This window comes from Trichomonas vaginalis, chromosome VI, assembly GCF_026262505.1.
Source record: "Trichomonas vaginalis G3 chromosome VI, whole genome shotgun sequence".
NCBI classification, from domain to species: domain Eukaryota; phylum Parabasalia; order Trichomonadida; family Trichomonadidae; genus Trichomonas; species Trichomonas vaginalis.
The window spans coordinates 7411743-7438477 of NC_067208.1; the positions used below are offsets into that span (position 1 = coordinate 7411743).

Genomic DNA, 26735 nt, shown 5'->3' on the forward strand with positions numbered 1-26735 from the left:
GTAAAATGATGATTCTTTATAAACTCTCTTTATTGTTAAAATGAAAAATGAAAAAAAAGAAAATGTAGTTAGGCGATAGTATAGATATAAATATATGAATATATATGTATATGAATATCGCCTCATTACATGATAACAAACACTTTATATATAAATATAAATAAAAAAATTAAACAAGAGATTCGATCATACTAGTTATACTGTTCAATGCTGGAAGAACAGAGTCTTCACACTCATCAACACTTTCATTTGACTCTTTAGCCGCTTTGTCGATGTCTAAATAAGTCTTCGCAAAGTCAAGTAAACGACAATCAAATTTGGATGGATCATCTTCATCATACGCGAAGACAATCGAGCTAGAGTACATGCGAGCACCAAACTGTTCGCGCATTTTAGCCATAGATGTCTTCAACTTATTGAGTTTTTCAACAAAAATAGGAATTTGGTTTGGGTAGTGGAAGAAATCTTTCAAGAAGTCGAGAAACTCCGACTTAGAGCATGAATTACCCCATTCGCGTTTAACACAGTTGATGTTCTCTTCAACAGGCCACTTATCTGGTGTACGAGAGTACCACATAGCGGCACGGACACGTACACAAAGCTCCGATGATGTAGGGCATGAGCATTTCTTCTTCATACGCTCACGCTTTATTTTAGAGGCACCTAACGCCCAAGTTCTAGTTCCAAGTTTCACGTCTAGAACAGCTGGGCGTGAATAACCATCTGCAATGTCATGCATCATAAGGTATGGTTCTGATTTGTGATTGATTTCAATGTCGCGCTTGACTTCAAGATCAACTTCGTCATCTGAACTAGATAAGTGAACGTTGTTGTCGTCAACAATGCCTTCAACAGAAGGGATGAGTTCGGGCTCTAAGATATTATGCAAACTGCCTACATATGTTTTATAAAATTTCAACTCACGAATTAATTTGCATTTCTTCGCAATGTATCCTTCCCTGAATGGGATAATAACACCATCATGACCAAAGATTTTAGAGCGAAGTAATTGCCCTTGGCTATGGTCTATGTGCAAAGTCATACGAGATGTCATGGTCTAATTTTTTTTGAACAATGAAAAAAAAATTTTTATAATCAAAATTTAATCGTTTCAGTCAAAAATCAAATTCATTTGAAGCATCAAGAAAGTTTATAATGACATTAAAAGAAATACAAATATGATTAAAATAAACGTGAACGAATAAACTTTTTGTTTCTATTAAACCGCCCCAAAATCTTCATAAAATATAAAAATAAGTTTCAATTTTTTAAAAGGAAATTAGTGTGTATGCAAACTAGTTCTCTGCGATAATTCTTTGAATGATTGAAAATTTATACACATTTGAATGGTATTCTCTCAAAAGTAAAATCAGAAATGTCATCCATCAGCAGTATTATAAGAATAGCAATTAATCGTTACTGATTTTATGATCACGCTTTCAATTTATAATCAATCAAAATTAACGTCCAAATTTGGACTTAATATTTGTAAAGCATATATGAAAAGGTGTTACTTCGTCAAATTGAATGCCCGTAAAATTTTAGAAGTTGGATAATTTTTTATTGAAAGCTGATTAAATCAGAAAATAATTCACATACAATGAAATGTAACTATATTAACATACGATAAATCATAACAAAAATTCACTCCAAATTAAAAAAGTAAAATCTTCATTTTATATTCGCAGTGTCCTGGACAGCTAAATCGCAGATTGACGATTCAGAAGACTTCACGTATACATGAGAATACTAACTCATTAATTTTTACTATATTAACATGATAACACATTTACTTTATTGAAGAAACAGGCTAAGTGCAGAAACTGGTTGCTGATTTGGATTAAGATTATGAATCTTTTTCTAGTTCAGACTATTATCAGATAAATATTCTTTTCATTATTTTAAATTACAAACAAAATTTTTATTATAAATTTACAAAGTCATACTTCTTATAAGTGAATTGAGTGAGTAATCAACATTGTTCTTCCTGATAAATGCCGAATTATTGATTGCCGGTGTTTGTTCTACCTTTGGATGTGGATTAAATTCAAAATTAACTGGAGTTCCTTCAATTCTGTTACCAGCATCAATAACAAATGACTGTTCTTTCTGGTGCTCGATATCTGTCGATGAAGTTTCTTCTTGGCTCTTTGTTTTTCTTAATTTCTTTGTTTTTTCTGGAATTTCTTCGACAACTTTCTTTCCTTTCCTCTTTGTATTAATTTCTTTATCTGAGTCATTAGTATCATGTTTCTTTCCCTTCTTTTTGGGCTTTTCTTCAACTTGATTTTCTTTTGAAGCTTTACTTCGTTTTTCTTTTGGTTTTTCATCATCTGGTTCGTTGTTTTGAGCTTTGCGACCTTTTCTCTTCGGTTTTTCTTCAATTTCGTTTTCGATTTGCTTTGATTTCTTCTTTTTCGGCTTTTCTTCTTCTAAATCTTCCTGAACAGATTTCCTTCCTTTCTTTGTAGGCTTAACTTCTTCGATTTCTTCTGTTTTAACCTTCTTTCCTTTCTTTTTAGTTTTTTCTTCTTGAATTTCAAGATTTTCTTCGACAACTTTCTTTTTCTTCTTTGGTTTTTCTTCTGGTTCTGCAGGAATTTGCTTTTTTGCCCTCTTTGACACTTTTTCTTCATCATTTTCTAAATTTTTAGATTTTGATTTTTCAGATTTCACCGGCAAAGGTTGGATTTCTTGTTTCTTTGCAGCTGCATTAGCAATTGAATTAAATTCCCAATCCATTTCTCCGAGTTTCTTATTCTTTCTTACAGATCTTCTTGAATTCACAGTTTCTTGTTCTTTTGGAGACTCGGTGACCTTTCTAGACTTAATCGTTGGCTTCTGTTCTTCTTCCTCTTCCTCTTCTTCGTTCTCTTCCGTTGGATCATCGAAGTTCCACTGTTTCATCGAATGAAGATTTGAACTTTTAACAGGATTCTCTTCATCTTCGCCACTATCATCATTGAAATTCCAATTCTTGACTTCCATTTGGTTCTTTTGTTTACTTTTGCTTCGAAGATTTGATTGATTTTCTTTTTTAGCTCTTCTTGAAGCAATTTGAATCGGATGGACACTTCCGTAGTGGCTCTGTGTCTCAGTTACTGTTTCTTCAATTACTTCGTATGCTTCTGTATGGTTATCTCCCTCTAATTTCTTTTGAGTCAAAACTCGGGGAAATTCAATGGAAAATCGGCCACAAAAAACAGAAAATGGCTTATCAAAGGGATTATTGCTATCATCGGTACGAGCAGTATACTGGTATCTTGTTAATAACTCAGTTTCCTCTTCAGGAGTCATCTTTCCTTCATTCGTGAGTCTCATTATATCTTCATAAGGCCAAACAATCGAAACATGACGACCATTCTGTACAAGAGTTGCTGCGCATTCATTAAAAGGTGATAATGATGTAGCGTTTGTCCCTTGGAAAGCAATTTTTTCGATCATTTTACATTGTGACAGTTTTTCTCCCATATATTTAATTTCTGCGTTCGAAATCTTCTGGTACGCGATATCAAACTCCTTAAGGGATGGTAATAATGGCAACATATCGCATATAGGAGTGATATCATCCAAAGAATTTTCTTTTGTACCTTCAACTTTGAGAGTTTCTATGGAATTATTGTTGTCTAACAGCATGCAAAGGTCTCCTATGGGTATTTTACTGGGACATCCGCACATACTGACGTATTTTAATTGACATTTTTTAAGAAATACAATTAAATTGGAATTTGTCATGTTTCCATCCCATACAAGTGCTGAAATATTGGATGCGGTTGCTTCTTGAGTGAAACTAGTGATGCTTTTCTCAATTTCGTTGTTAATAATTTTGGTATTTGCAACTGAAACGGTAATTCTGTTGGGATGTGACGCGCAAAGTGTCATAAACCTTGCAAATTCGTTGCTTCCCCATTCTATATCGTCTGCAACGACGTGTAAAAGTTTTTGTGGTAATTTCGAAATTATTTGGCCACAAGATTTGGAATGTACGCATAAATAGTGTATATTATGAGATGGATACTTCGTAATTGCGTTTATAACACCTCCAATTGTTGTTTCTCCGCAATCAATGATACTTAATGAGTGAATATCTAAAGAAAATGGAGCAAAAGCCTCAATATCGAGGTCTTGTATTCCTTGTAATGTCAATGATCGTAAATTGAAGAAGCATTCATGAGAAGTTATGTTGAGAAGCTGTTTATTTGAAATTGATTTCGCAAATGTCAAACTTGTAATTTTGTTTTTCATAACAACTGAAAATAATACGATCAATTCTACGTCCGATATCTCTGCTTTTACGAAAGATAAGGAACATAAGTTCGAATTTTGTATTTGAGTGAATCTTTCGATGAAATTAGGGAAGAATTGGGTCGGCCCATGCTTGAATGTAAGTTTTTCGATCTTGCTGGAAAAATTAAAATATTTAGATAAAATTTCAAAAATATCGAATTTTGTAATGGGATTAAATACTAAATGCTTGAATCCTGAGTTCAAACAAAGTGAATTAAAGAAGATAGGAAAGATTTCTTCTTCCATTGGTAAGTCGTTGAATTTAAAAGAATCATTTTGGTAAAAAACGTCTGTTTGTATATTTCCAATACTTGAAATGTCAAGAGGTTCCTTTAATTGGCTGAGCTGTAGCTGCAGACGCCATAGAAATGATTGAGGTGTTGAATCTGGTAAATTTGGAAATTCGTTTGGAAGAGATATAGCTGAAAACTCTTCTTCGGTTAGAAGTCTATGAGCTTGAGAAACTATTTGAGTAACTAAGTTCTTAGTATTACTTGATGTAAATTTTAATTGTTGATCTCCGAAATCTAAGTTAGCAATAGAAATTTGGATATATCCAACAAGCTTAAGATCGAGAAGGGAATACATGTGTGTTATTTTACATTTATTAAACACATTTTTTGAGGCGATATATAATGAACTTTCAGCCAATGCAAGAACGCATGGAATAAGCTTCTGCTTTTTCCCAAATTTATCTATTTTTTCAATAAAGATAAACTTGATTCCATTCTCTATCGCCAAATTATTTAAAAACGCATATAAATCATCCATCTTTGTCACTTTTTTATTCATTTATTCTCAATGAACAAATATGCTTTTGTATATGAAACTTTCATTGTTTTTTGATAAATATTTCTTATTAATCGTCAAATTCAATTGTTAATACCTCTAAATGTTATTGTCATTTTATTAGAAATTCAAAATTAAGAAAATTACGTGCAGAAAAGAAAAGTGGAGGAGCCTACCAGACACTGATACATAATCAGTGCTTTGTTGGCTCCTATTTCCTCTGGAATTGAAGGGTGAGATGTATATAATATGTCTATACACTGCCCATTTTCGAATTTTATCGAGGGATAATGTGAGGTTCATGGAAAAGTGACGATCATTTTCCGAGTCCACTCGGTATATATCGTTCACATATCAAAATCAAACAAACCTTTCAAAAATTGAACGGGAGCCCGTTAGATTTCCTGATCCATAAAAATATGTAACATTAAAAAAGCATCTTTGAAAAAAAAAAAAAAAAAAAAAAAAAAAAAAAAAAAAAAGGTATTGGGGCTTCCAGGCACTTCGTGCCCTCTAGCCCCGAAGATGTTTTGTCACTTTTCTGTCACTTTTCGGGTAAAAACATTTTTATTATTATATATAAATGAATTTTACAAAACCACCGTTACCGTTCTTTGGAAATAAGAGTAGATGTAAAGATATTCTATTGAGAGAACTTAAGAAACTACCGAATGGTCTAACATTTGTAGATTTGTTCGGTGGAAGTTTCTATATATCCCATTTGTGCCATACAATATTTCCTGACTCAAAGATTATATGCAATGACTTCGACAACTATATGAACCGTCTCAAACATATACCAGACACAAACAAAATATTGAAAGAGTTAAAAGAAAAGATACCTATAGGTAAGATGGAACGTATACCATTAGATAAGAAAAATACTGTCAGAGAGGTTTTGAAAAAGGCAGAGTATATTGACTGGGATAGTATATCTGCTAGACTATTATATAGTGGTGCTATAAGAGTTCATGACATTGAAACACTTATGTCAAAAGTTTTATATCTTAACTATACAAATGTTTTCAAAGAGGACATAGAAAAATATATTGAGGGTATAGAGTTTGTGAGATGTCATTGGACAGAGTTGTATGAAAAATATAAAGACAAGGAAAATGTTTTCTTTATAGTGGACCCGCCGTTCTATAACACATGGGATTTTCAATACCAAGTAGACTGGACTTTGAGAGACTCTTTAGAAACTTTAGACGTTTTACATAACCATCCATGCTTTTACTTTACATCCGATAAAAGTGGTTTGGAAAGTGTCATGAGATGGTTAGAGGACATACATGACTATGAGTTTAGATACGATAAGATAGAATATGAGAGAGGTCCTATAAACCGGAGAAAGTGTCATAACAAAGAAATTTTATTGGTAAGTAAATGTGGTTTGAAATAGGACTACTTGTTTTAGGTTTTTTCCATTGTGTCATTTACTTATTTGACGTGGCAGAAAGATATAGAGAATATGAAGATGAACCAATACCAGCAAATGTTCAGCATATGTACTCGTAAGAGATATTTTTATCTAATATTAAAATGGACGCACAGAACTTAGCGAATGCACAGCAACCTGGACAACCAAACCCAGAGAATATTCCAAATGAAGTTAGAATACAAACTGCAATGGCAAACTATGGTCAAGTGCCAACAGATGTACAAATGCAAACTGCCATGTCAAATGACGCTGCGTTAGGCTTACCACCATGGTATGCAAATATGAGATGGAAAGAGTTTTATACAAACCCTGAAGTGGGATATAAACAACTTTATGCAGATGACGCGAACACAGGAGTTGACCCAGAATATGTTTTCTACCAGAGGAGAAATAGAATGTATGAGCTCCAGTTAAAGAATGCTATGGAACTCAGAAGGAAACGTAAGAGACTAGGCGGACATTAGATTTTTACATATAGTAAAATGGGTTTCTTCAGTAAGATAGGAAACTTCTTTCGAAATGTTGGAAGAGGTATATGGAATGGAATAAAAACCGTAGGAAGAGGAATTTGGAACGGAGTCAAAAAATTGGTAAAAGAGTAGGTCAGTTCGTTGGTATTATACCTAAAGACCCTGAACCAGAAGAACAAGCTCCTGTTATACAACAGCCTGAACCTGCACCACAGTCAAGTTGGCAACCAAATCCAACACCTCAACCGTATTAAAATTATATTTTTACCGTTCGATAGTAGTTGTATATGAGACTAAGTTCTAAGTAAAACGCATGGTATAATGGAATTATTCTCTTTCTTCCATCTGTAGTAAACCATACTTGAAAGTCTGAAATACTTCCACTCGGCGGTTCATATAGCTTTGTAGGTTTTTCGTAAAAGTCATTTGCCAAGCATAAAAAAGAGTTTTGTGCACCAGAAAATGAAGCATGAACTATAATAGCATCTTGGTCGAAAACATTTTCATATGTTCCATTAGGGTTTTCGACTTCATAAAAGTTCGGGTGTACTGGATATTCTGCAGGCTGATTTAACATCCTCAAAAATCTATACCATGCCAAGTTGTTATATTTTGTAGAAATATAAACGTCTTCTCCAAGGTCTTCTATTCTATTGATTTTAACAGTTGCATTTTCCTTTTGTCATATAAAATATCGAGATGGTACTCTCCTTCGTCAATGTTAAAACTGGTTTGCATATTCGATATAGATATCGTTTATTTTTTCTTGAAAAAGCTTGAAGAGTTGTTTCTAAGTTTACAAGCAAATTCACTTGTAAAAGTTTTCCCTGTTCAAATTTCTCATACGTTACGTTTTCTTTGTTATAGTATCGAACTTCAAAAGCGACCGTAAATGGAAACCATGTATGGCTTCTGAAATGAACTTCATTCTACGAAAGCCAATAGCTTTTGTGACGGATGGGTCTCTTAACCATCTAAGTGGGTAGTCAAAACGATAGCCTTCATGCTTTACGGTCTCTGTCTCAAACTTTTGACCGACATTATTAAAAAGTTCATCTAATGGTTTAGTTGTAGCAACTCTTGAATTTTCTTTTTCTATTGAAAGCATATTTTATCTAGAATAAAAATGTCGAAAGAAACAGCGTCTATGAGAAGAAATACAAACACAACCGACAACTCATTGTGCAAGCTCTAAATAAGAACACAACAAACTTTTCAAAACTATTTAAGATATCTGAGTCATTGAAAGAAGGAAACTTAAAACTGACGATAAACCCATTGACAGACGAGTTTCTGTTTCAGACAGTAAGAACCATACTGTTTGTATAAATCCAACAAAAAGAACTTTAAACGAGAAACCTATAGATGAACTTCTTTTGAAGCAGATATTGACAACAAAGCTGACAAAGAGTATGTAGATGCAACAAGAGACTATATTCTCGCATGGACAGATAGAAACATACCCACAAAAACATCACACATAACATCTATGACGTAGATGAACTACCAGCAATGTTAGATGACAAAGCAGATAAAACATATGTTGACAATAAAATGTCAAGTGAAGTGACAAGAGCTGACAAAGAATATTCTAAAAAGACTCATACACATACCATATCTGATATTACAAACTTACAAGAAACCTTAAACAGGAAAAGTGACGTTGGACATACACACGATTTCTTCGCAACTGTTGGTATAGAAAATATTGAAGGAACGGTTGAAGAAACTGGTGGGGATGTATTAAATTGGAAACCTCCTAACTTTCCACAAGGTTTAACATCGGAAGAAGCATAACAACGATGAGATACATTAGATGTAGAAATGTCTATGTCATGGAGGATGAAAACAAAGTTAAATTCACTGCTCAAATTTATATGATAAAAAAGCTGACAAAACATATGTTAACGATGAGTTAGATAAAAAAGCTGAAAAAACATATGTTAACGATGAGTTAGATAAGAAAGCTGACAAAACAGAGCTTCAAACGTTAAAGACAGAAATACTTCAAACAGTATATCCTATAGGCTCTATTTATACGTCAATGAACTCAACAAATCCAGAAACAGTTCTGGGTTTTGGAACTTGGACTCAAATAGTCGACAGGTTTTTGTATTGTGCAAACTCTTCAAAGGAAACAGGTGGAAGTAAAACGATTTCAGGTGAAAATTTACCTGCACACAGTCACTACATAAATTTAAGTACATCTGAAGCAGGTTTGCATAGTCATAGATTTTGGGATTGGTCAGGAATGACAAAAGGTAAAGGATATGATGTTAAAGAGGACGTTAAGTTTGCTATAAATTGTTACTGGAGTAACACTGATGTAGGAGGAATCCATTCACATCGCGTTTCAGGGTATACGCAAACAACGGGACAAAGTAAAGACTACATGCCACCTTACATGACAGTTTACGCATGGTATAGAATTGCTTAGTCGTCATTTTCAACTTCTTTAGCATATTCGTCAGGAGTTGTCTTATATTTGTTAGGAACTGTCTTTGAAAGTATACCACCTTGAACTTTGACAAGTTTGAAACGAGGTCTGACAATAGTAGTTTTATCTTCTGCTTGCAGTCTGTACATTTTGCCATGTTTGCCTAAAACTTCATAATATTCTCTTGTATACTTTCTTCTATTTTTACGAACACGAAGGTGAGTACCTGTCGGGTTCCCATTGTTGTCATAGTCAATAGTATTTTCATATGGGTCGCGTTTAGGTATTTCTATTTTTACTTTGTCACCTTTCTTAAGTTTGAAGCCTGCATTCTTTCTTGTTTGTCTCTTTTGACTAAACTATTAAATATATAGTCTTTCTCTAAGTCAGGGTTGTTTTTCATTTCTTCGGGGGAGTGGTTTCCCAACCTTTTTGTTTACGGTTATTGTAAATATTTAAAACTTGTCTCATCTTTGCCATGAGAGAAATGTCTATATTTGTCGTCATATGACATTTCATTTGCTTCACCACCTTGTGTTGGTTTAAGTCTCTAAGATTTTTATACAACTGTCAATGACACCAAGAGCAGAATGGTTTTGGTCGACAATGAAATATTGGTTTACATTTTTTGAACGCAGATAGTTTTTAATATCGTCTGATTTGAAAGAACGTTTCACAGTCAGATGTCAGTTTTGTTGGATGGTATTTGTCAACGAAGATTGTCAAAGCAGTTTTTCACATCTAAAATATTTTTGGACTGTAATGGTATGGCTTCACAGTATCTTGTGTTTTGACGACAATATTAGCCAGTATGTGGTCCATCTTCTCTATACCTCGGAATGTTTTCCAGATATCCATAAACCAAGCATTTGTGTTGAACTAAAGATTTTTTTACCATGAGTGCTTTCTTTGTGCTTAGAAACATACGGGTCCTTGTTGGATTCGTCATTTTTATCCTATAAGAAATGGGTTTATTTGGCGCATTAGCAGGAGTTGCATCCAGATTTTTTGCCCGCAGTGGGAACAATAGCCAGAGTGTATTTGGAGTTGGAAGGAAGATTTTGAGTACATTAGGTATACTTAAAGAGAAAGCACAACCTATTATACAACTGTACAGAAAGGTTGATGTAGGCACGAGATGCAACAAATCTATTCCAAATCCTGAAACAAGAGGAAAAGTTCAAGGATGGATGGACAATGTAGGAAAGAAGCAGGAAACTACTAAACAAAGCAAATGCTACTATAACCAAGCAGGACACTATATGGACCAAGGTGAAAGATTTTAACAGAGGATATAACCATGCACAACAATGGGTAAACAATAACCAACCTCAACCGCCTCAAACGTGGGGAATGTAAAGTTTTTACTGAGATGAAATGAACAATACAATTGAGACAAATGGGTTCAAGATGGATTTGTCGACTTCCAGCAGTTACACAACCACGTGTTTGTCAAGTTCTTCCTATACCATCAGGAAGTTTTAGACCGACTTAAAAAACAAAACAACCAGTTGAAAACAAACCAAACTAAAATTTTTACTGAGATGAAATGACCGAAGAAGTTGAAACGGTAGAATTTGACACCACAAACAAAAGTTCAGAACCATTGTCAAAACCTGTCAAAGAACTTACAGATGAAGAGAAAAATTCAATAATAGAAAGTGCCAGGTCTGGAAATACAAACCCTAACTACAAAGTCACTTTTCATAAATGGAACGGCTAAGTATCTCAAAAAAGAAACAGACTCTCACAAATAAATATTGAAGTCTGAAGGAGCTTTCGAGACAACAGATGGAAAAGTTTACTTCACCGATCAACAGTTCATTATAGAACATCTCATTGACTTAGAGTCGAAATATTCTAAACTTTACAACAAAACACAAAAAGTTGAAAGGAAAACAAAAACAAATGGCATATTGATATTATGAAGATGTTGACGACACAAACCATACCTGCAAGTGAGGTAAAGTCAGATGAACCGAAAAGTGACGAAAAACCAATAGAAGAAGGTGAGCCAAAAACTGAAGATAAACCAAAACCAAAGGTTAGTTTTCAAACTAAACCAAGCCAACCTTCATTAGCTGGTATGGGTTGGCGTCAAAGACTTATGGTAGCTGGTGGTTATGTAAAGTAAAGAAAAAATATATTTTTTAAAAAAATATTTTTTTTATTTTATTTGAAATGTACGCTGAGTTTGTTGGAGAAGACCGTTGGGAAACTTGTTTGTTAGATGAGAAATATGAAATTCACTGTTGTGAGTCATTTGAAGTCAGAAACAAAGAGACAAAAAGAGTTTTAAGCGAATGGGAGCGAAATGACGGATATGCTGATATGAAGATGGGTGGAAAACACTATCTTAAACATGTTGTCATTGCAACTCATTTTATACTGAATCCTAACAATCTACCTTTTGTAGACCATATAAACCATATAAGAAACGACAATAGACTTGAAAACTTACGCTGGGTCACTTGTTCTGAAAACAATAAGAACAAAAGCAATTTTCGAGATATTGTATTCGAATTTGTCGACGAACTAGAAGATGAAGCAATTGAAATTACAGACTATGGTAAGCATACGTTTGAGTTTTACTACTATAGCGAAGAACAAGACTCTTTCTACTTTTATACCGGCGTAAACTATAGAAAATTACAAGTATGTTTTACTAAGGAAGGCTGTGCTTATGTAAACGCTAGAGATACAGATGGAAAATACGTTAGACTATATCTTAACAAATTCAAGAAGCTATATGGCATACCATTTTAAAACGTTTTTAAAACAGTATATTTTTACATATATTAAATGTTTCAGGTTGAAAAACAAAGAACAAAAGTAGCAGATACAAAACCGTTAGACTATATCTTTACAAACGCCGGTAGGACTATATCAGATGAAGAAATTTCATCCCGTACTTACAGGTTTGACTATCCAATTCGTTGGCTTCAAAGTCCTTCAGATGCAAAGGCAATAGGATTTAGAAGAGTTTTGTTTTCAAATAGAACTAACGCTTTTATGTTCGCGGTATATTTTCATGGTCAGTATAAAGATTCTGATGGTCTAATAGACAAATTTGACGAAATGAGAATCTTTACAATTCGTTCAGACGAAAGTCTTGAAAAAACTCTAAATGACTTTCAAACTCAAATAAACAAATACTACTGGGAATTTCAAGAAAAATACGATTCTTTACTAAATGGAACATACTATCTGAAACTAGAATATGACAAGATGAACTCCACAGTTTCATTTCAAAGGATTGAAAATAACCCTCCAAGAGATACACAGTTTTTATTTTGGGAAGTAGACAAACGTTCTTGGGCACAATTTCTTCGGTTACTAAACCAGAACGAACCATTGCCACCTGACGGTCCGTTTAAATTTATACGCCCACCAACAGATTTGACAGTTTATAGAAACGTGTTCGACCCTCAAAATGTCATGTGTCATGCAAGTTTCAGTTCAAGCAACAACAGTTTTCTTTGTATTGGTAAGGACTTTTATGACCTTACCTCTAAATTCTACGAACCACCTAGTAACAGTTTCTCTGACTTTCAAGTTTGGTTCACAACAAACGGTGTGCAGCATATAATACCATTGTACTATGACTTTTATCTCGAATTGTCTTTCATATACAACTACGGAGAAGTGCTGAAAAAGTATTGAATGTGGCTCGATGTTGTCCATTGCACTGCTTCAGAACAATATTTGCACTGCTTCAGAACAATATTTGCACTGCTTCAGAACAATATTTGCACTGCTTCAGAACAATATTTGCACTGCTTCAGAACAATATTTGCACTGCTTCAGAACAATATTTGTACTTTTTCAGAACAATACTTGTACTGTTTCAGAGCAATATTTGTACTTTTTCAGAACAATACTTGTACTGTTTCAGAGCAATACTTGTACTTTTTCAGAACAAGACTTGTACTTTTTCAGAACAAGACTTGTACTTTTTCAGAACAAATTTCCCGTAAAAGCTCTCAATTTGTGAGAAAAATTTTCTGTTTCAGAACAATACTTGTACTTTTTCAGAACAATACTTGTACTGTTTCAGAACAATACTTGTACTTTTTCAGAACAATACTTGTACTGCTTCAGAACAATACTTGTACTTTTTCAGAACAATACTTGTACTGCTTCAGAACAATACTTGTACTTTTTCAGAACAATACTTGTACTGCTTCAGAACAATACTTGTACTTTTTCAGAACAATACTTGCACTGCTTCAGAACAATATTTGTACTTTTTCAGAACAAGACTTGCACTGCTTCAGAACAATATTTGTACTGTTTCAAGACAATATTTGTACTGTTTCAAGACAATGTCCGACGTACCACCAAAAAATATTTTTTTATTTTTATTGTAAGAACAGAAATGTCAGTCGAAGCAAAAACGTTCACGAACAAATCTAATGGCGAAACATTCACAAAAGGCACTTACAACGGTATTGAAGTCTTACGTAGAGACAAGGATGGTTATATAAATGCAACAAAGATGTGTCAGCAGTTTAGGAAAGACTTTAGAAGGTTGTTGGAAAATAAGTCCTGGGAAGAGTATTTTAAGGCATTTTGTGAAGAATATACCAACCCGCGGAAAACGGCGGGTTGCTTTTTATACAAAGTTCATGCAGGAATTCCGGATGAAATCAAACAGGTTAGAGGAATGTATGTAGACCCAAGACTCGTAAACTATATAGCAATGTGGGCTTCTCCAAAATATTGTATAGCAGTTGGAAAAATTATGGACTCCATAGACAAGAAAGTTCATGAGAAGTTAGATGAAGAAGAACTTGAAGATACAGTAGAGAATGCAAAACCTTTGTTCGAACAAGAAGTTAGAAAAATGCATGAAAAACAAATAGAACATGAACGTGAGATATGTTCTGGTTATAGAGACTCTCCATACGAACTAGACCAATGGGAACAAGAAGATTTAAAGAGAGAATTTAGAGAATATGAACTCGCTAAGATAGCATTAGAAGCTGCAGAAAAGAAGTTAAAAGTTTGGGGTCGTTTTGTACAAAAATATTGTGAGTAAATGAACCATTTTTTTCGACAAAAATATATTTTAGGGTAGAAGGTTAGATCTAACATGTTTTCTACCCTCTTTTCTAACATCGTAGAAAACTCATGAGTTTTATACAGAATTCGGCAAAAATAAAGTTTATGTTAGAATGTTAGATCTAACCTCTTTTCTAACCTCATTTCTAACCTCTTGAATTTTCATGAATTTTCATGAATTTCATCGTAAATGTTTTGTCAAAACTTCTTCGTACATGTTTTGTCAAAACTTCTTCATCGTAATGAGTGTAAATGACCCAAAAATAAAGTTTATGTTAGAATGTTAGATCTAACACGTTTTCTAACATGTTTTCTAACATGGTCTAAAACTCTTGAATTTTCATGAATTTTCATGAATTTCATCGTAAATGTTTTGTCAAAACTTCTTCGTACATGTTTTGTCAAAACTTCTTCATCGTAATGAGTGTAAATGACCCAAAAATAAAGTTTATGTTAGAATGTTAGATCTAACACGTTTTCTAACATGTTTTCTAACCTCATTTCTAACCTCTTGAATTTTCATGATTTCATCGTAAATGTTTTGTCAAAACTTCTTCGTACATGTTTTGTCAAAACTTCTTCATCGTAATGAGTGTAAATGACCCAAAAATAAAGTTTATGTTAGAATGTTAGATCTAACACGTTTTCTAACATGTTTTCTAACATGGTCTAAAACTCTTGAATTTTCATGAATTTTCATGAATTTCATCGTAAATGTTTTGTCACCCGTTGAATTTTGTATAAAAAGCAACCGTCGGAATTCCGGCGGTTGGTATATTCTTCACAAAATGCTTGTTTTGAGGTCGAGCCACTTTTGGCTCCACCGTATTTTTCAACCAAAACTCATGAATTTTCCCGAAATAAAAAATATATTTTAGTTTTTTATAAAATATTTTTTTTATTTTTATTGTAAGAACATGTTAGCAACTACAGCACCAAACTCGTTAGTCATGAATCCTACGTCAATGTTGGTAGAGATGAAAAGCTTCATTCCTTCTTCATATACTTTTGAAACAGAAATCCAGAAGATAAAGCAGGAACTTTTAACAAGTACTTTGGACTGTTGTGCGAAAGATGAACAAAATGAACAGTATCTTTACGACATGCAGGACATTATTGACCATTTACCCAAATTGCCTGAAATCCAACAACAAAAACTAACTATTCCTGAATTCGACGAAATTGAAGTCAAAACAACTGACTCAGTAGAAATAAAGAAGTTCATACGAAAGGTAAACTATGAGTTTCTAGGATTTCATTGCAACCATAAGGTTATGGACAAAGATTGCGACATGGTATATAAGAACATCTCTGACATATATAAATCTGGGGAGTTTAAGACCTACGACAACTTTGTTTCGTTAGTTGCTGAATGTGTATGGCAGATAAGAGATAAAGATAGAAGAGGTAAAATATGGAACGAACAAATAAAACCAGCAACTTTTGAGTTAAAGAAAACCATTGACGCCTTAGTTGTTTTAGCAGGTAAGGTTTCAGAATATAACGCAAAAATGAACCCGCAATGTTCTAAATGTAAAGCAGCAATGAGGAAATATAACTACTCCGTCAAAGAGATAGAAAGAATGAGAAACGACTATGCAGATTTAAAGAAAGAAGCAGAAAAGCCAGCAGAAGATAAAATGGACATGTTAGAATTTCTGAACAAAAACTATCCAACAGCAGAAGATTTCCTTCTATCTGACGTCAAGAAGAAATATAAAGAGACTTTCGGCATTGTTAAAACATTCGATATCCTCAGCGAAGAAATAGAAGCTACAAAACTGTTTAGAGTCATGAACCATCGCAACATATACCATGTAAAACGCTTGTAAATAGTTATGTTAGAAAACGTGTTAGAAAACATGTTAGATCTAACATTCTAACATAAAATATATTTTTATTGAATTCTGTATAAAATTTCATGAGTTTTGTATGTTTTAGACCATGTTAGAAAACATGTTAGAAAACATGTTAGATCTAACATTCTAACATAAACATTATTTTTATTGAAAAAATGACCAAATTTCATTATATAACTGTTATTTTTTTACGAAGAGAACTTTTGCACTTCGTCAAAAAAATCCCTGAAATCATATCTTTTATACAAGATAGAAAATCTTACTCGCCAAAACTCTATGAAAATCATGAAGAACAGCGAGTAGGTAAGAAATCCTGGTCGCCTAAAACTCTATGAAAATCATGAATTTCCTTAAGATAGAAAAAATAAAGTTAGTTTTTTTAAAATATTTTTTTTTATTTTGTATGTAAGAACAGGAAATGACAAACACTGAGTTTGAAACAGTTAAAAAGATAGACAATAACACTAAATTGGTTAGAATAGGTGATTTAAACGTAAGATACTCAAAGAAATACAATAAATATTCTTTGTCAGACATTATATCTCCATTTGGAAAGAAAACATCCCACGACTGGGTTAGAACTGCTTCTAGTCAGAAAATTTTGACAAGAAAATCCTGAGCTTATGATATCGGTAAGATTCTATGGAACTACAGCATATCTTATAGACAAAAGTCTTATACCAATAGTTTTGTTATGGTTAGACCCAGTTGTTGGATATAACTTCATAACATATGGTTCATTCGATACGGAACGTTGCAGTGAAGGCTTACTTTACATCGTTCAGAAACCGAAGGACTTCAATACAAAGAGATATATAAGATAGGAAGAACATATAATATAACTCAAAGATATGACAGTACAGTCAATAGAGTTAAGGTTGTGTTCGTTAACGATATGAGAGCTGCAGAAACAGAACTACTCGAAAAGTTTGAGAAAATGTATGGTGCTCCCATAAAAGGTAAAGAAACGTTTGAAGTAGATGAGATAGATAAAGCTATAAAATTATTTGACGAAGTTGCTGAAAAATACATGTAAAGCGTTTATTTTTGGTCTTTTGTGAAAGTCAGAAAATAAAGTTAGTTTTATTTTTATTTATTTTTTTATCCGGAATATAAAGACAGATATGTCAACAACAGAGAACACAACAACAGTTATAGTCCATGAAGCTATAAATGAAGAATACGAGTGGGTTCAGTTTAACAAACAACTCCGTCTCATTCGTTCGGTCAAAGACGATATGTACCAAATGCAAAGTATTTTGAATACTCTTCGTTCTACAAAGCAAGCATATCATTGGTTTGAAAACCAACAGACAAAAGAACTTTTAGAAGAATTTCCTCATATGTTTGCTTCCCTCGGAAAACCGAGGGTAGAGATTCCGTACGAAAATCGTGAAAAATTGCCAAATGGTTTGAGAGGTTGGTATGTACATAGACTTTTAGTAAATGCTGTTGCAATGTGGGCTTCACCTCGTTATGCTTGGTATGTTTGTAAACTTCTTGACGAAATTCATAGACAAGAACGTGAAGAGATGGAAAACAAGCTTGAAGCAAAAGACAAAAGCATTCAGAAAAGAATACCACGTTCGGTACCAAAAGGTAAGGAAAAGAACTATAAGTATATGATTTATACTGAAGAGATGGAAAATGAAGAAGACAGAGATATGGTTATGTTGCATTTAGTCAGAAGAAACAACAAAAGCTTTTACGACCTTGCTAAGATTTACAAATCTGACAGAAATTGGTTCTATCGCGAAAACTTACCGATTTCAATGACACCAAATGAAGATGTGAAACAAATAGTTCAAGATACTTTACCTCAAACACACTATGATATGAAAGGTTGTACAATACTTACCTTCAAAGAAGATTTGCCATTGTTAAAGGAAAAAATAACAGAGTATTTTGACAACTTCAAACAAGCAGAGTAAATGAACCATTTATTTTTGGTCTTGACTTCAGATGGCTCAGGTAGCTCTATAAGGTAAATTGTCTTGTCAAATCCTTCTGGCATTCCAAGTTCTTCCTTCCAACATTCCAAGTTCTTCCTTCCGACAGGAAGAACTCTTCCATCCGACAGGAAAAAGTTCTTCCTTCCGACAGAAAAAGTTCTTCCTTCCAACAAGAAAAAATTTTCCATCCGACAAGAAAAAATTTTCCAGTTGTCCGTCCGTAAACCATTCAAATTTTCGAAAATTGAGAACTTTTTGGTCGAACTTCAGGAAAAGTTTTTCCTTCCAACAGGAAAAGTCCTTCCTTCCGACAGGAAAAGTTTTTCTTTCCGACAGGAAAAGTTTTTCTTTCCGACATTCCGAGTCCTTCCTTCCAACAGGACACAAACGAATGTCCGACGTTCCTCTTCCTGAATGTCTTCCAAAGCCAGAAGAACCGACAGCCCCAGCACCACAACAGAGTAAATTGCACTCTTTATTTTTACGCTTGACTTTTTACAATTTGAACTTTGTTTGCGTAGATATGAATTCTGAAAGAAGTATGAGGGTCTTGTATGACTTTGTACTTCTCCCATAGTTCATGTCTGTCAAACTTACCTGCCATGGACTCTTTCATAAGTTCCATGAAATCGTCTTCGGACAATCCGGGGAAAAGTATAATGTCAGTAAGTATTCTTTTAACATCCTTACTTAAACTCTTTGCTGTCTGTACACATATTACGACTGAGATGTTAAAGTGTCTGAGCTTCTTAAGAATTCGACACATGTCTTGTTCTCTGTTCTTTAACAAAGGATGAGAAGCAAAGTCATCTAAGATAAGAAGACATCTGTGAGGGTAAGTCTTCCAATCGTAAGATTGCAATTTCTTCGAAATGTATTCTATCTCTTTCTGTTTGTTTCTGAAGTGTTTCTTCTCTAATATTCTCTGCATTTCCTCATTTGGGTCTTTAAACTTAGAATTTATATACTCATTTATAGCATTGTACTTCAAAACTCTTCTTTGGTACTTCTTTATCCAATCTAACAACTCAGAGTCTTTTATACATACTAACTTAGACTTTTTTATAATATCTTTGAACGAATTGACGGTTTGGTCAAATTGACCAGAAGTACTACAAATAACAACTAACTCATAGAATGGGTTCTTCTCATCTAGTTCTTGTTGTTGTGCAGCCATTTTAAGATAAGTGAAAGTCTTACCCGACCCAGGTGGTGCGATTAGACCTGTTATACCATTCTGAGCAAATAAGAACTTGTCATGTATGGGTTTTTATCTGAGCATTTTCTAACTTCCTCTTGTTCTTGTTTAAAAACATTCTCAAATTTTTTTGTCAATGTCAGCAAACTTTTTTTCTAAACATATTTTTAGAAAATTAAAATTTTTATCTTTTTGAAAATGTCTAGCGATTTCGCTATCTATATTCGAGACAAGCTTTTTGACTCTAAAACTTCTGTCGACCATAAAATCTTACATAGTGTAAACAAGAAAGGTGAATTTGTTCTAAAGTTCTGTTTCTGGGAATATGACAAGAACCATAAAACATTAAGCAGAGAAGTCTTAAATTTGTCAATGACAGACTTGTTGACAGAGATGACGCCGATTGGAAAGATGAAGTCCAACAAAAGTTCTTAGAATGCAAAGAAGACACATGCGCTGTTCTTGAAGATGAAATAGAAAACAGAATAGAAGAGCTATTAAAGGACAAAGAACTTTTACATAAATATGGTTCTGAGAAGTTTGACATAACTCCACCAGAGAAGAAGAAGAAGAGAGAGAAGAAAGAAAAGAAAGTAGAAGAAGAGAAGAAAGAACCTGAACCAGAGAAAAAGAAATTTGACATGTAAAAATAAAATTTTATTTTTAGAACATTTCTGGGTCAATGTCAATGTTCTCTTCCTCTTTAGGAGCAAACACTGGCTTAGACTCTAAAATCTTTTTACCCAATTTACCTTGAACTTCAACTATCTTAGACTCATAATATTCATAGTCGTCTGCTTTCTTTGGTTCATAAGGTATAACAAGTTTGTATGCTTTGCCTTCTTCGAGTTTTGAGAACTTTCTGTCAAAATTTTCTTTGACTGTCAACATACCGTCAATGTCTAAGTCTTCAAATTTCGCACCATTTTTAGTCACAATAGCAAACTTAACTGGTTCGATGTTCCAAACTTTGTCAAATGTAGACTTTTCAAAATGGTAGAAGTAAACATTCAAATATATGAATGGGTCTAGTTCTTCTTTAAGTCCTGACATATATTTGTTGACTGAAATATATTTCGTCATCTTTTCTATCGGATAAAAAAAATATTTTTTTTTAAAAACGTTTTAAAATGGTATGCCATATAGCTTCTTGAATTTGTTAAGATGTATTTGAACGTATTTTCCATCTGTATCTCTAGTGTTTACATAAGCATAGTCTTCCTTAGTAAAACATACTTGTAATTTTCTATAGTTTACGCCGGTATAAAAGTAGAAAGAGTCTTGTTCTTCGCTATAGTAGTAAAACTCAAACGTGTGCTTGCCATAGTCTGTAATTTCAATTGCTTCATCTTCTAGTTCGTCGACAAATTCGAATACTATATCTCCAAATTTGCTTTTGTTCTTATTGTTTTCAGAACGAGTAACCCAACGTAAGTTCTCAAGTCTATTGTCGTTTCTTATATGGTTTATATGGTCTACAAAAGGTAAATTGTTAGGATTCGGTATAAAATGAGTTGCAATGACAACATGTTTAAAATAGTGTTTTCCACTCATACTCATCCTAGCATATCCGTTATTTCCCTCCCATCCGCTTAAAACTCTTTTTGTCTCTTTGTTTCTGACTTCAAATGACTCACAACAGTGAATTTCATATTTCTCATCTAACAAACAAGTTTCCCAACGGTCTTCTCCAACAAACTCAGCGTACATTTCAAATAAAATAAAAAAAATATTTTTTTAAAATTTACTCAGAAAAATTTTTCTTTGTATATACGCCGTTCTGAACATCTAAAAGATTTTTGACATTTGCCAAGAATGTTCGTTTAGACGCTGTCATATAACCATACTCTTGGCAATATTGTTTATATTCATCGTACAATGACCTTTCATCTAAACACTCAAAGTTAGTCTCATCTATAAACAGTTCATAAACACTCTTGTTTGCTTCTAACAATGTTTGTCTTTCTTCGGTATGTGGAATTTGTCTTGGATTGAACTTAGAAATATCTAATGTCATGAAATATGAGAACAAGTGGTTGTAAAAGTCAGATGTCAAAGTTTCTGCTAAGTCGTCAAAATATTCTGTATCTTGCATATGAGAATCTGACGTTCTGACAACTACATATCTTCTGTCAGAACTTTCTAACTTCATCGGAACGGCATTGTTTGAAACCATGACGAAGTTTGCAACATTTTCACAAACTCTTTGGTCTTTATATTTTCTTTCAACAACTCCAACTTTGTCTGTTATAAGACTCTTCAAAGCATCTGAGTTTAAAACTTTTGTTGTATCTATACTTTGAAGTTCGTTACATACTATAAGTTTCATATTCTCTATTGAAGAGTTAAATTTACCGCAGATGTTTTCTATGTTTGTCATATTCGGGTTCGAATAGCCCTCTAACAGTTTGCATAAGATATCTGTAAAGAATGTGTTCTTACCAGTTCCTTGTTTTCCAATTATAATGAGAGCAGTTTCATTTTTAGCACTTGGATGTTGTAAGATGTTTGCAAACCAACATAAGATATACTCATAGACTCTTTCGTTTCCATTGCATATAATTTCTTTGACATGGTCTAACCAAGCTTCTATAACATTTTCTTTCCATTCTACTTGTTCGTATTTATATCCAGTGAAGATAGAATAGAAGTTTGGAGATGGTGTATAAAACTTTATACCACGAACTGAAAAATCTTCTAACTTTGACAATAAGATATCCCAAGCATCTAACATCTTCATTCCAACTTGTACAACTTTTATTTTCTTAAGTTTCTGTCTACATTCTTGTTCAGACACTATTGTTGCTCTTGGTTTGTTAAAGACAACATCCCATTCTTTCATAACATAACATTCTGGGGCAGAGTCAACATAAATGACTAAACGTTTCAAATTCTCGACTGCTTTGTTATAGTCTCTAAATGGACACATATTTCTGAAGGCTTGGAAGTCATAAAAATCTGAAACATCTATTCTGTACATTTTTATAAAAATAAAAAAATATTTTTTTTTATTCTTGAGCTATTTGTTGTTGAAGTTGTTCTTGAGCTATTTGTTGTTGAAGTTGTTCTTGTAATACAATACTTTCACCAGTTGCATCTTCCAATTCGAAACTTTCTGCCGTCATTGACAAATACATAGGACATAAAAGTTTTACAGGAACAAAGTTTGCGTCAACTAAGGTTAAGTTTATGTTTGCTAAAGTGTTTGAGTTTACTAAAGCTGAAAACTCTGCATTCGAATGAACAATAGGCAAACCAGCAGAGAATGTGTTATTTATACGCATAAGTATCTTTTGGTCATAGTAGTTTCTGTCGACATTCGAATAACACTTTGAACCTAAGTTTGAAACAATATATAAAATAGGTGTACTTAAAGTCAATGGAACAGACATTCCTTGTATGACACCTTTTCCTGTTATAGGAAACTGTTGGTAGTAAAAACCAGATATAAGTTTTGTATTATAGCTCATATTGTTTATAGTAAACTCAGTCGGACATCCAAACATAATGAAACCTGCTCTAGTTGCAGCACATGTTACACCCGTACTTAAAGTATTAAATAAGTCAACAAAACCTGTTGGTGGTATATCTGAGTAAGTATCTTCAAAGGAGTATTTTTTACCATTCACAACAATAAAATCTTCTGGTGTCAAAAGAGCAAAACAAGCTTTAGTCGTCATTGTGTTTAAGGTTAGTTTACAATATCGTCCTTGAGGACTTTGTAAGTTTGTTGTTATAGAATTATATGACTCAGGGTTTTTAGTCGTAATAGTATAAACCATTGTGTCTTCTGCCATTTACTTAGCAAATAAATTTTAATGAAATGTTGTGGTCGTCAAATATTTTTATAACGTCTGGGAAACTATATTTTAAGTTCAACGTTTCGCCTCCTTTCATAACGTATATCTTGTCAATGACATTGTATGAAACACCACAGCAAGCAATGTCGGGTTCTATTTCTTTGATGTTTATATCGTCTGCCTCTGTCAAAAGTTTCAATAGTTCTTTCAAAATTTCATGAGGTGCGATGACATATGAGTTCACTTTTACAGGGTTGTGTTCGACCAAGTTTAACATTATACCTAAAGCTTGACAAATCTTCTCCTGAGTTTTAAGTTTGTCTTTAAGTTGCTTGTAGTCATTTCGAATATCTGCAACAGAACTTAAGTCTCTGCTAACTTCAGGGTATGTTGGTTGTTCTTTTACAGGAACTATTGTTATACCATCTTGGTCTTCGTATGGTTTCCCCACTTCAACATCTCTTTCTTTGACATTGACAACAACACTTTGACTGTTTGTTTGAGTTGGTGAATTTAACTTCACATCTGCCATCGCCATTAAACCTTTTGAAACACTTACGCTTCTATTTTTCGGAAATGACATTTTACTTAGAATAAAAAGATGGACGTATTTGAGTATCTCTTCGAATTGAAGCAAAACAAAGTTTACACACACAAACAATACAAGTTCATTGATAGAATAGTTCTTTACACAAACAATGGAAAATGTTATAGAATAGCAGTCTTTGCTGAACCAAAATATTTTCATAAAGCAAAGAAAGTTGGTATAACCGAGATGGTGAAAGTTCTTGAAGCAGACAAAAATATAACAACAAAACTGACCGATATTTCTAAAGGTAAGTTTATAATACAATTTTATGTCAAAACTGGCGTACTGTCAATATTTGACGGAGAGAAGTCAGTTCAAGAACAACTTACTGACCTGCTGCCAAAATCTGCTCGATGGAAGCTGTCGTTATACCAATCTGAGGAGCCCCAGCAGGTTTCATCGAACGAATTTTCAAAAGAGCATCTTCCGTGAAAAGTGCTATTGGTTTTGTAAACTTCTTTGCTCTCAGTTCATCTGGACCGTCTCTGTCACCAGTATATTGTATTTGTACAGTACCAACAGTTGAAATACCACCCATAAAGTCTTCTGAGTCAGCAAATGGAATGCCAAGCCAAAAGTTTGAACGGTCTCCATTTGTATATTGAGTTTTTTGAGCTCCTGTATGGGTCCATACTTTCACATATGGCATAATAGAACTTTGCATTTCAGGGTTAATGGTTGTTGTGAAGTTGTTGTTAAAGTTCATAGCATCTAATGTCAAGTTGTATGACCTCATATCCTCAACTGTAGAATATTCTTCTCTTGGATAGTATTTGCCATCTATGTTTATATGATATTTAATACCGGGGTTGTAGAAACAAGAATAGTCATTTATAGTTCGTCTGAACAGTACAAACATAGTATCTGCATGTTTCATTGCAGTTGTTAAGGCAATATCTGTTCTTGCACCTGGGTCAGCACTTTGGTTTCCAACTTCACCTGCAAAGTCTTTGACAGATATTTGGTGTATAGGGAACATAAGTGGAACTGCAATATATTTGGCAGCTAAAGCATTTGAAATATCTGGGTCCAACATATAGACTGCAAGTCTGCTTTCTATTCTCTTGCATTCAAACTTTTCGCATGTGAACTTAACTGGGTCCCAAGCAGTTCCAGCAGCATTGAAGTAGTAGTTTACTTCAGTGTTGAGGTTTGAGAAACCAAAGTCTAAGTCAACTTTGTCTTTGCAAAAGTCACAGAACTTGGCTCCACCAGTTCCCACTACTTCTGTAAGAGTGAATGGGTCTTGTGTTGGTGCAATGACTAAGTTATTTTTGCTTGGAGTAAGTTCGATAGAAATTTTTCCTGCCCAGTTTGGCAAGTATCTTAAAAACCTGAAGATGAGGAAAGATGACAAAGGAACTCTAAGTTTCAGTTTTACTTTGGTTACTGCTGCTGCAGTTTGTCCAGAAAGGTTAACATAAACTCCTGGAACGTTAGGGTCAAGTCTTCTTATTTTCTCAATAGTTGCATACTGGTCTGTTTGTTCTCTAGCTTGTGGTTGTACTGAGTTTCTCAAAGCGAACCATTCATAGTTTGCCCATGTTACTGTTTGAACTAAGTCAGAGTTAGAATATATCTTATATCCCATGAAAACTTCTGGAGCATATTGGTATCCGACATAGAAAATTCCATTGCAACCTTTCTTGTCAGACAACTTGGCAGAAGGTTTTATTTCAATGTCTTGTTCCACGTATAAGAAAGAGTTGTCAATAGAAATTATATGAAACCTGTCGCAAGCAATATCTACTGTTGTTGAAGAACCTTCTCCAAACTCACCTACATTTCCATAAGAAACAGCAGTTGTATATTCGTAAGTTCCAGGAACTATTTCTGACCTTCTAATGGCATTGTCGCATTCGTTATACCATTCGGAAACATTTCCATTCATAGCATCCAAAACTGTTGGCGTTATATTCTGAGCGGCGTACATTTCATATGGGTAAAAATATAGAATAGTTGGGTTTATATGTCATAATAGAACCCACGTGGACCAAGCTTTACTTTCTTCCTGACTGAGTTTTTAACTCTTCTTTTTCCTTCATTGCCCTCTGCTTGAAGTTGTTGCATCTTTGCATTATGTTCATCTAGTATGTTGCAAATTTCCCATGTCCTTTTTGCCTTTTGGCTCTGGTCGCCCATCTCAGGTAACCTATATCCTAGAAAGAGTTTGTCATAGTCTGTATTTGAGTCTTCGCGTATTGTTTGCATGACTCTTTCCTGAGTTTCCGGTTCAAGCGCTTCAAACAGTGCCTGTCCATATGGAATAAGCTCGTTTCCAAATATATGTTTTTGTAGCCATTCTGGTTTTCTTTCCATGTTACCAACTATATCTTTTGTGAATGGGAAAGCTTTTACCCAATCTTTCAGTCTTGCGTCGTTTATTTCTGTAGTTGGTTTTATTTTGTCAAGGAACATGTTTTTCAATACTAACATTTCATTTGGTACTGTCCATTTGAGTTTTCTTAAATATTCATCCCTTCTCGATTCATCGTCTGCAAAGTAAGTTTTTATGACATTTTGTAAACTTTCGTTTGCAAGGTCATGTACAATAGGTTCTCTTCCTTCTCTCTCCCTAACTTTCTTTCTAAACTCTTCACCAAATATACCATCTTTATGGTTCTGTGTAGTTCTTTGAGATAAATGTTCTAGAACGTCAGGTGTTATATTTCCATCAGCCATGTTCATTTCATACTGGTCCAAAATATCTGCATGTTTCATATCTTTCAATGGCATTAAAGCCGCGCTTAAAATACCAGCTATGTCTCGTTCACCATTGACTTCCATTGCGTCTACAACTTCTTGGAATTGAGGTTGTAAGTTTATGAACCACCTATCCGGGTTAGCTT

The 26735-nt window shown here is 33.8% G+C and overlaps 14 protein-coding genes and 2 pseudogenes across 16 annotated transcripts, besides 1 other annotated feature; 7 read left to right on the top strand and 9 right to left on the bottom strand.

The window, feature by feature from the left end:
- Position 1: 1 nt before the first annotated feature.
- Positions 2-1069, bottom strand: TVAGG3_0822630 (inositol phosphate biosynthetic process; the record flags this gene model as incomplete). The annotated part of the gene is made up of 1 exon (XM_001294230.2): positions 170-1054. The coding sequence occupies one exon, from the start codon at positions 1052-1054 to the stop codon at positions 170-172; it is 885 nt and encodes a 294-aa protein (XP_001294231.1).
- Positions 1070-1670: 601 nt separating this feature from the next.
- TVAGG3_0822640 (ribonuclease inhibitor domain-containing protein) lies at positions 1671-5202 on the bottom strand (the record flags this gene model as incomplete). Its single annotated transcript, XM_001292350.2, has 1 exon — positions 1933-5058. The coding sequence occupies one exon, from the start codon at positions 5056-5058 to the stop codon at positions 1933-1935; it is 3126 nt and encodes a 1041-aa protein (XP_001292351.2).
- A 3033-nt stretch (positions 5203-8235) lies between these two features.
- Positions 8236-25765: a mobile genetic element.
- Positions 10974-11558, top strand: TVAGG3_0822660 (annotated as a pseudogene). The gene has a single exon. A coding segment is annotated over exon 1 (585 nt).
- TVAGG3_0822670 (His-Me finger endonucleases family) lies at positions 11606-12190 on the top strand (the record flags this gene model as incomplete). Its single annotated transcript, XM_051248107.1, has 1 exon — positions 11606-12190. The coding sequence occupies one exon, from the start codon at positions 11606-11608 to the stop codon at positions 12188-12190; it is 585 nt and encodes a 194-aa protein (XP_051083582.1).
- Positions 12227-12829, top strand: TVAGG3_0822680 (uncharacterized protein; the record flags this gene model as incomplete). Its single annotated transcript, XM_051248108.1, has 1 exon — positions 12227-12829. A coding segment is annotated over one exon (603 nt), but the record flags the coding sequence as incomplete, so codon positions are not given.
- On the top strand, positions 14091-14465 carry TVAGG3_0822690 (uncharacterized protein; the record flags this gene model as incomplete). Its single annotated transcript, XM_051248109.1, has 1 exon — positions 14091-14465. The coding sequence occupies one exon, from the start codon at positions 14091-14093 to the stop codon at positions 14463-14465; it is 375 nt and encodes a 124-aa protein (XP_051083584.1).
- TVAGG3_0822700 (organellar and viral DNA polymerase type B) lies at positions 16072-16320 on the top strand (the record flags this gene model as incomplete). The annotated part of the gene is made up of 1 exon (XM_051248110.1): positions 16072-16320. One exon carries the CDS (start codon positions 16072-16074, stop codon positions 16318-16320), a length of 249 nt encoding a protein of 82 aa, XP_051083585.1.
- On the top strand, positions 17880-18278 carry TVAGG3_0822710 (uncharacterized protein; the record flags this gene model as incomplete). Its single annotated transcript, XM_051248111.1, has 1 exon — positions 17880-18278. The coding sequence occupies one exon, from the start codon at positions 17880-17882 to the stop codon at positions 18276-18278; it is 399 nt and encodes a 132-aa protein (XP_051083586.1).
- On the top strand, positions 19696-20144 carry TVAGG3_0822720 (annotated as a pseudogene). The gene has a single exon. A coding segment is annotated over exon 1 (449 nt).
- Positions 20246-20550, bottom strand: TVAGG3_0822730 (protein of unknown function, DUF4108 family; the record flags this gene model as incomplete). Its single annotated transcript, XM_051248112.1, has 1 exon — positions 20246-20550. A coding segment is annotated over one exon (305 nt), but the record flags the coding sequence as incomplete, so codon positions are not given.
- TVAGG3_0822740 (His-Me finger endonucleases family) lies at positions 20623-21207 on the bottom strand (the record flags this gene model as incomplete). Its single annotated transcript, XM_051248113.1, has 1 exon — positions 20623-21207. The coding sequence occupies one exon, from the start codon at positions 21205-21207 to the stop codon at positions 20623-20625; it is 585 nt and encodes a 194-aa protein (XP_051083588.1).
- On the bottom strand, positions 21242-21592 carry TVAGG3_0822750 (uncharacterized protein; the record flags this gene model as incomplete). The annotated part of the gene is made up of 1 exon (XM_051248114.1): positions 21242-21592. One exon carries the CDS (start codon positions 21590-21592, stop codon positions 21242-21244), a length of 351 nt encoding a protein of 116 aa, XP_051083589.1.
- TVAGG3_0822760 (uncharacterized protein) lies at positions 21815-22426 on the bottom strand (the record flags this gene model as incomplete). Its single annotated transcript, XM_051248115.1, has 1 exon — positions 21815-22426. A coding segment is annotated over one exon (612 nt), but the record flags the coding sequence as incomplete, so codon positions are not given.
- On the bottom strand, positions 22506-22889 carry TVAGG3_0822770 (uncharacterized protein; the record flags this gene model as incomplete). Its single annotated transcript, XM_051248116.1, has 1 exon — positions 22506-22889. The coding sequence occupies one exon, from the start codon at positions 22887-22889 to the stop codon at positions 22506-22508; it is 384 nt and encodes a 127-aa protein (XP_051083591.1).
- On the bottom strand, positions 23299-23835 carry TVAGG3_0822780 (protein of unknown function, DUF4106 family; the record flags this gene model as incomplete). Its single annotated transcript, XM_051248117.1, has 1 exon — positions 23299-23835. One exon carries the CDS (start codon positions 23833-23835, stop codon positions 23299-23301), a length of 537 nt encoding a protein of 178 aa, XP_051083592.1.
- An 86-nt stretch (positions 25766-25851) lies between the features above and the next one.
- On the bottom strand, positions 25852-26673 carry TVAGG3_0822790 (protein of unknown function, DUF4106 family; the record flags this gene model as incomplete). The annotated part of the gene is made up of 1 exon (XM_051248118.1): positions 25852-26673. The coding sequence occupies one exon, from the start codon at positions 26671-26673 to the stop codon at positions 25852-25854; it is 822 nt and encodes a 273-aa protein (XP_051083593.1).
- Positions 26674-26735: the final 62 nt, after the last annotated feature.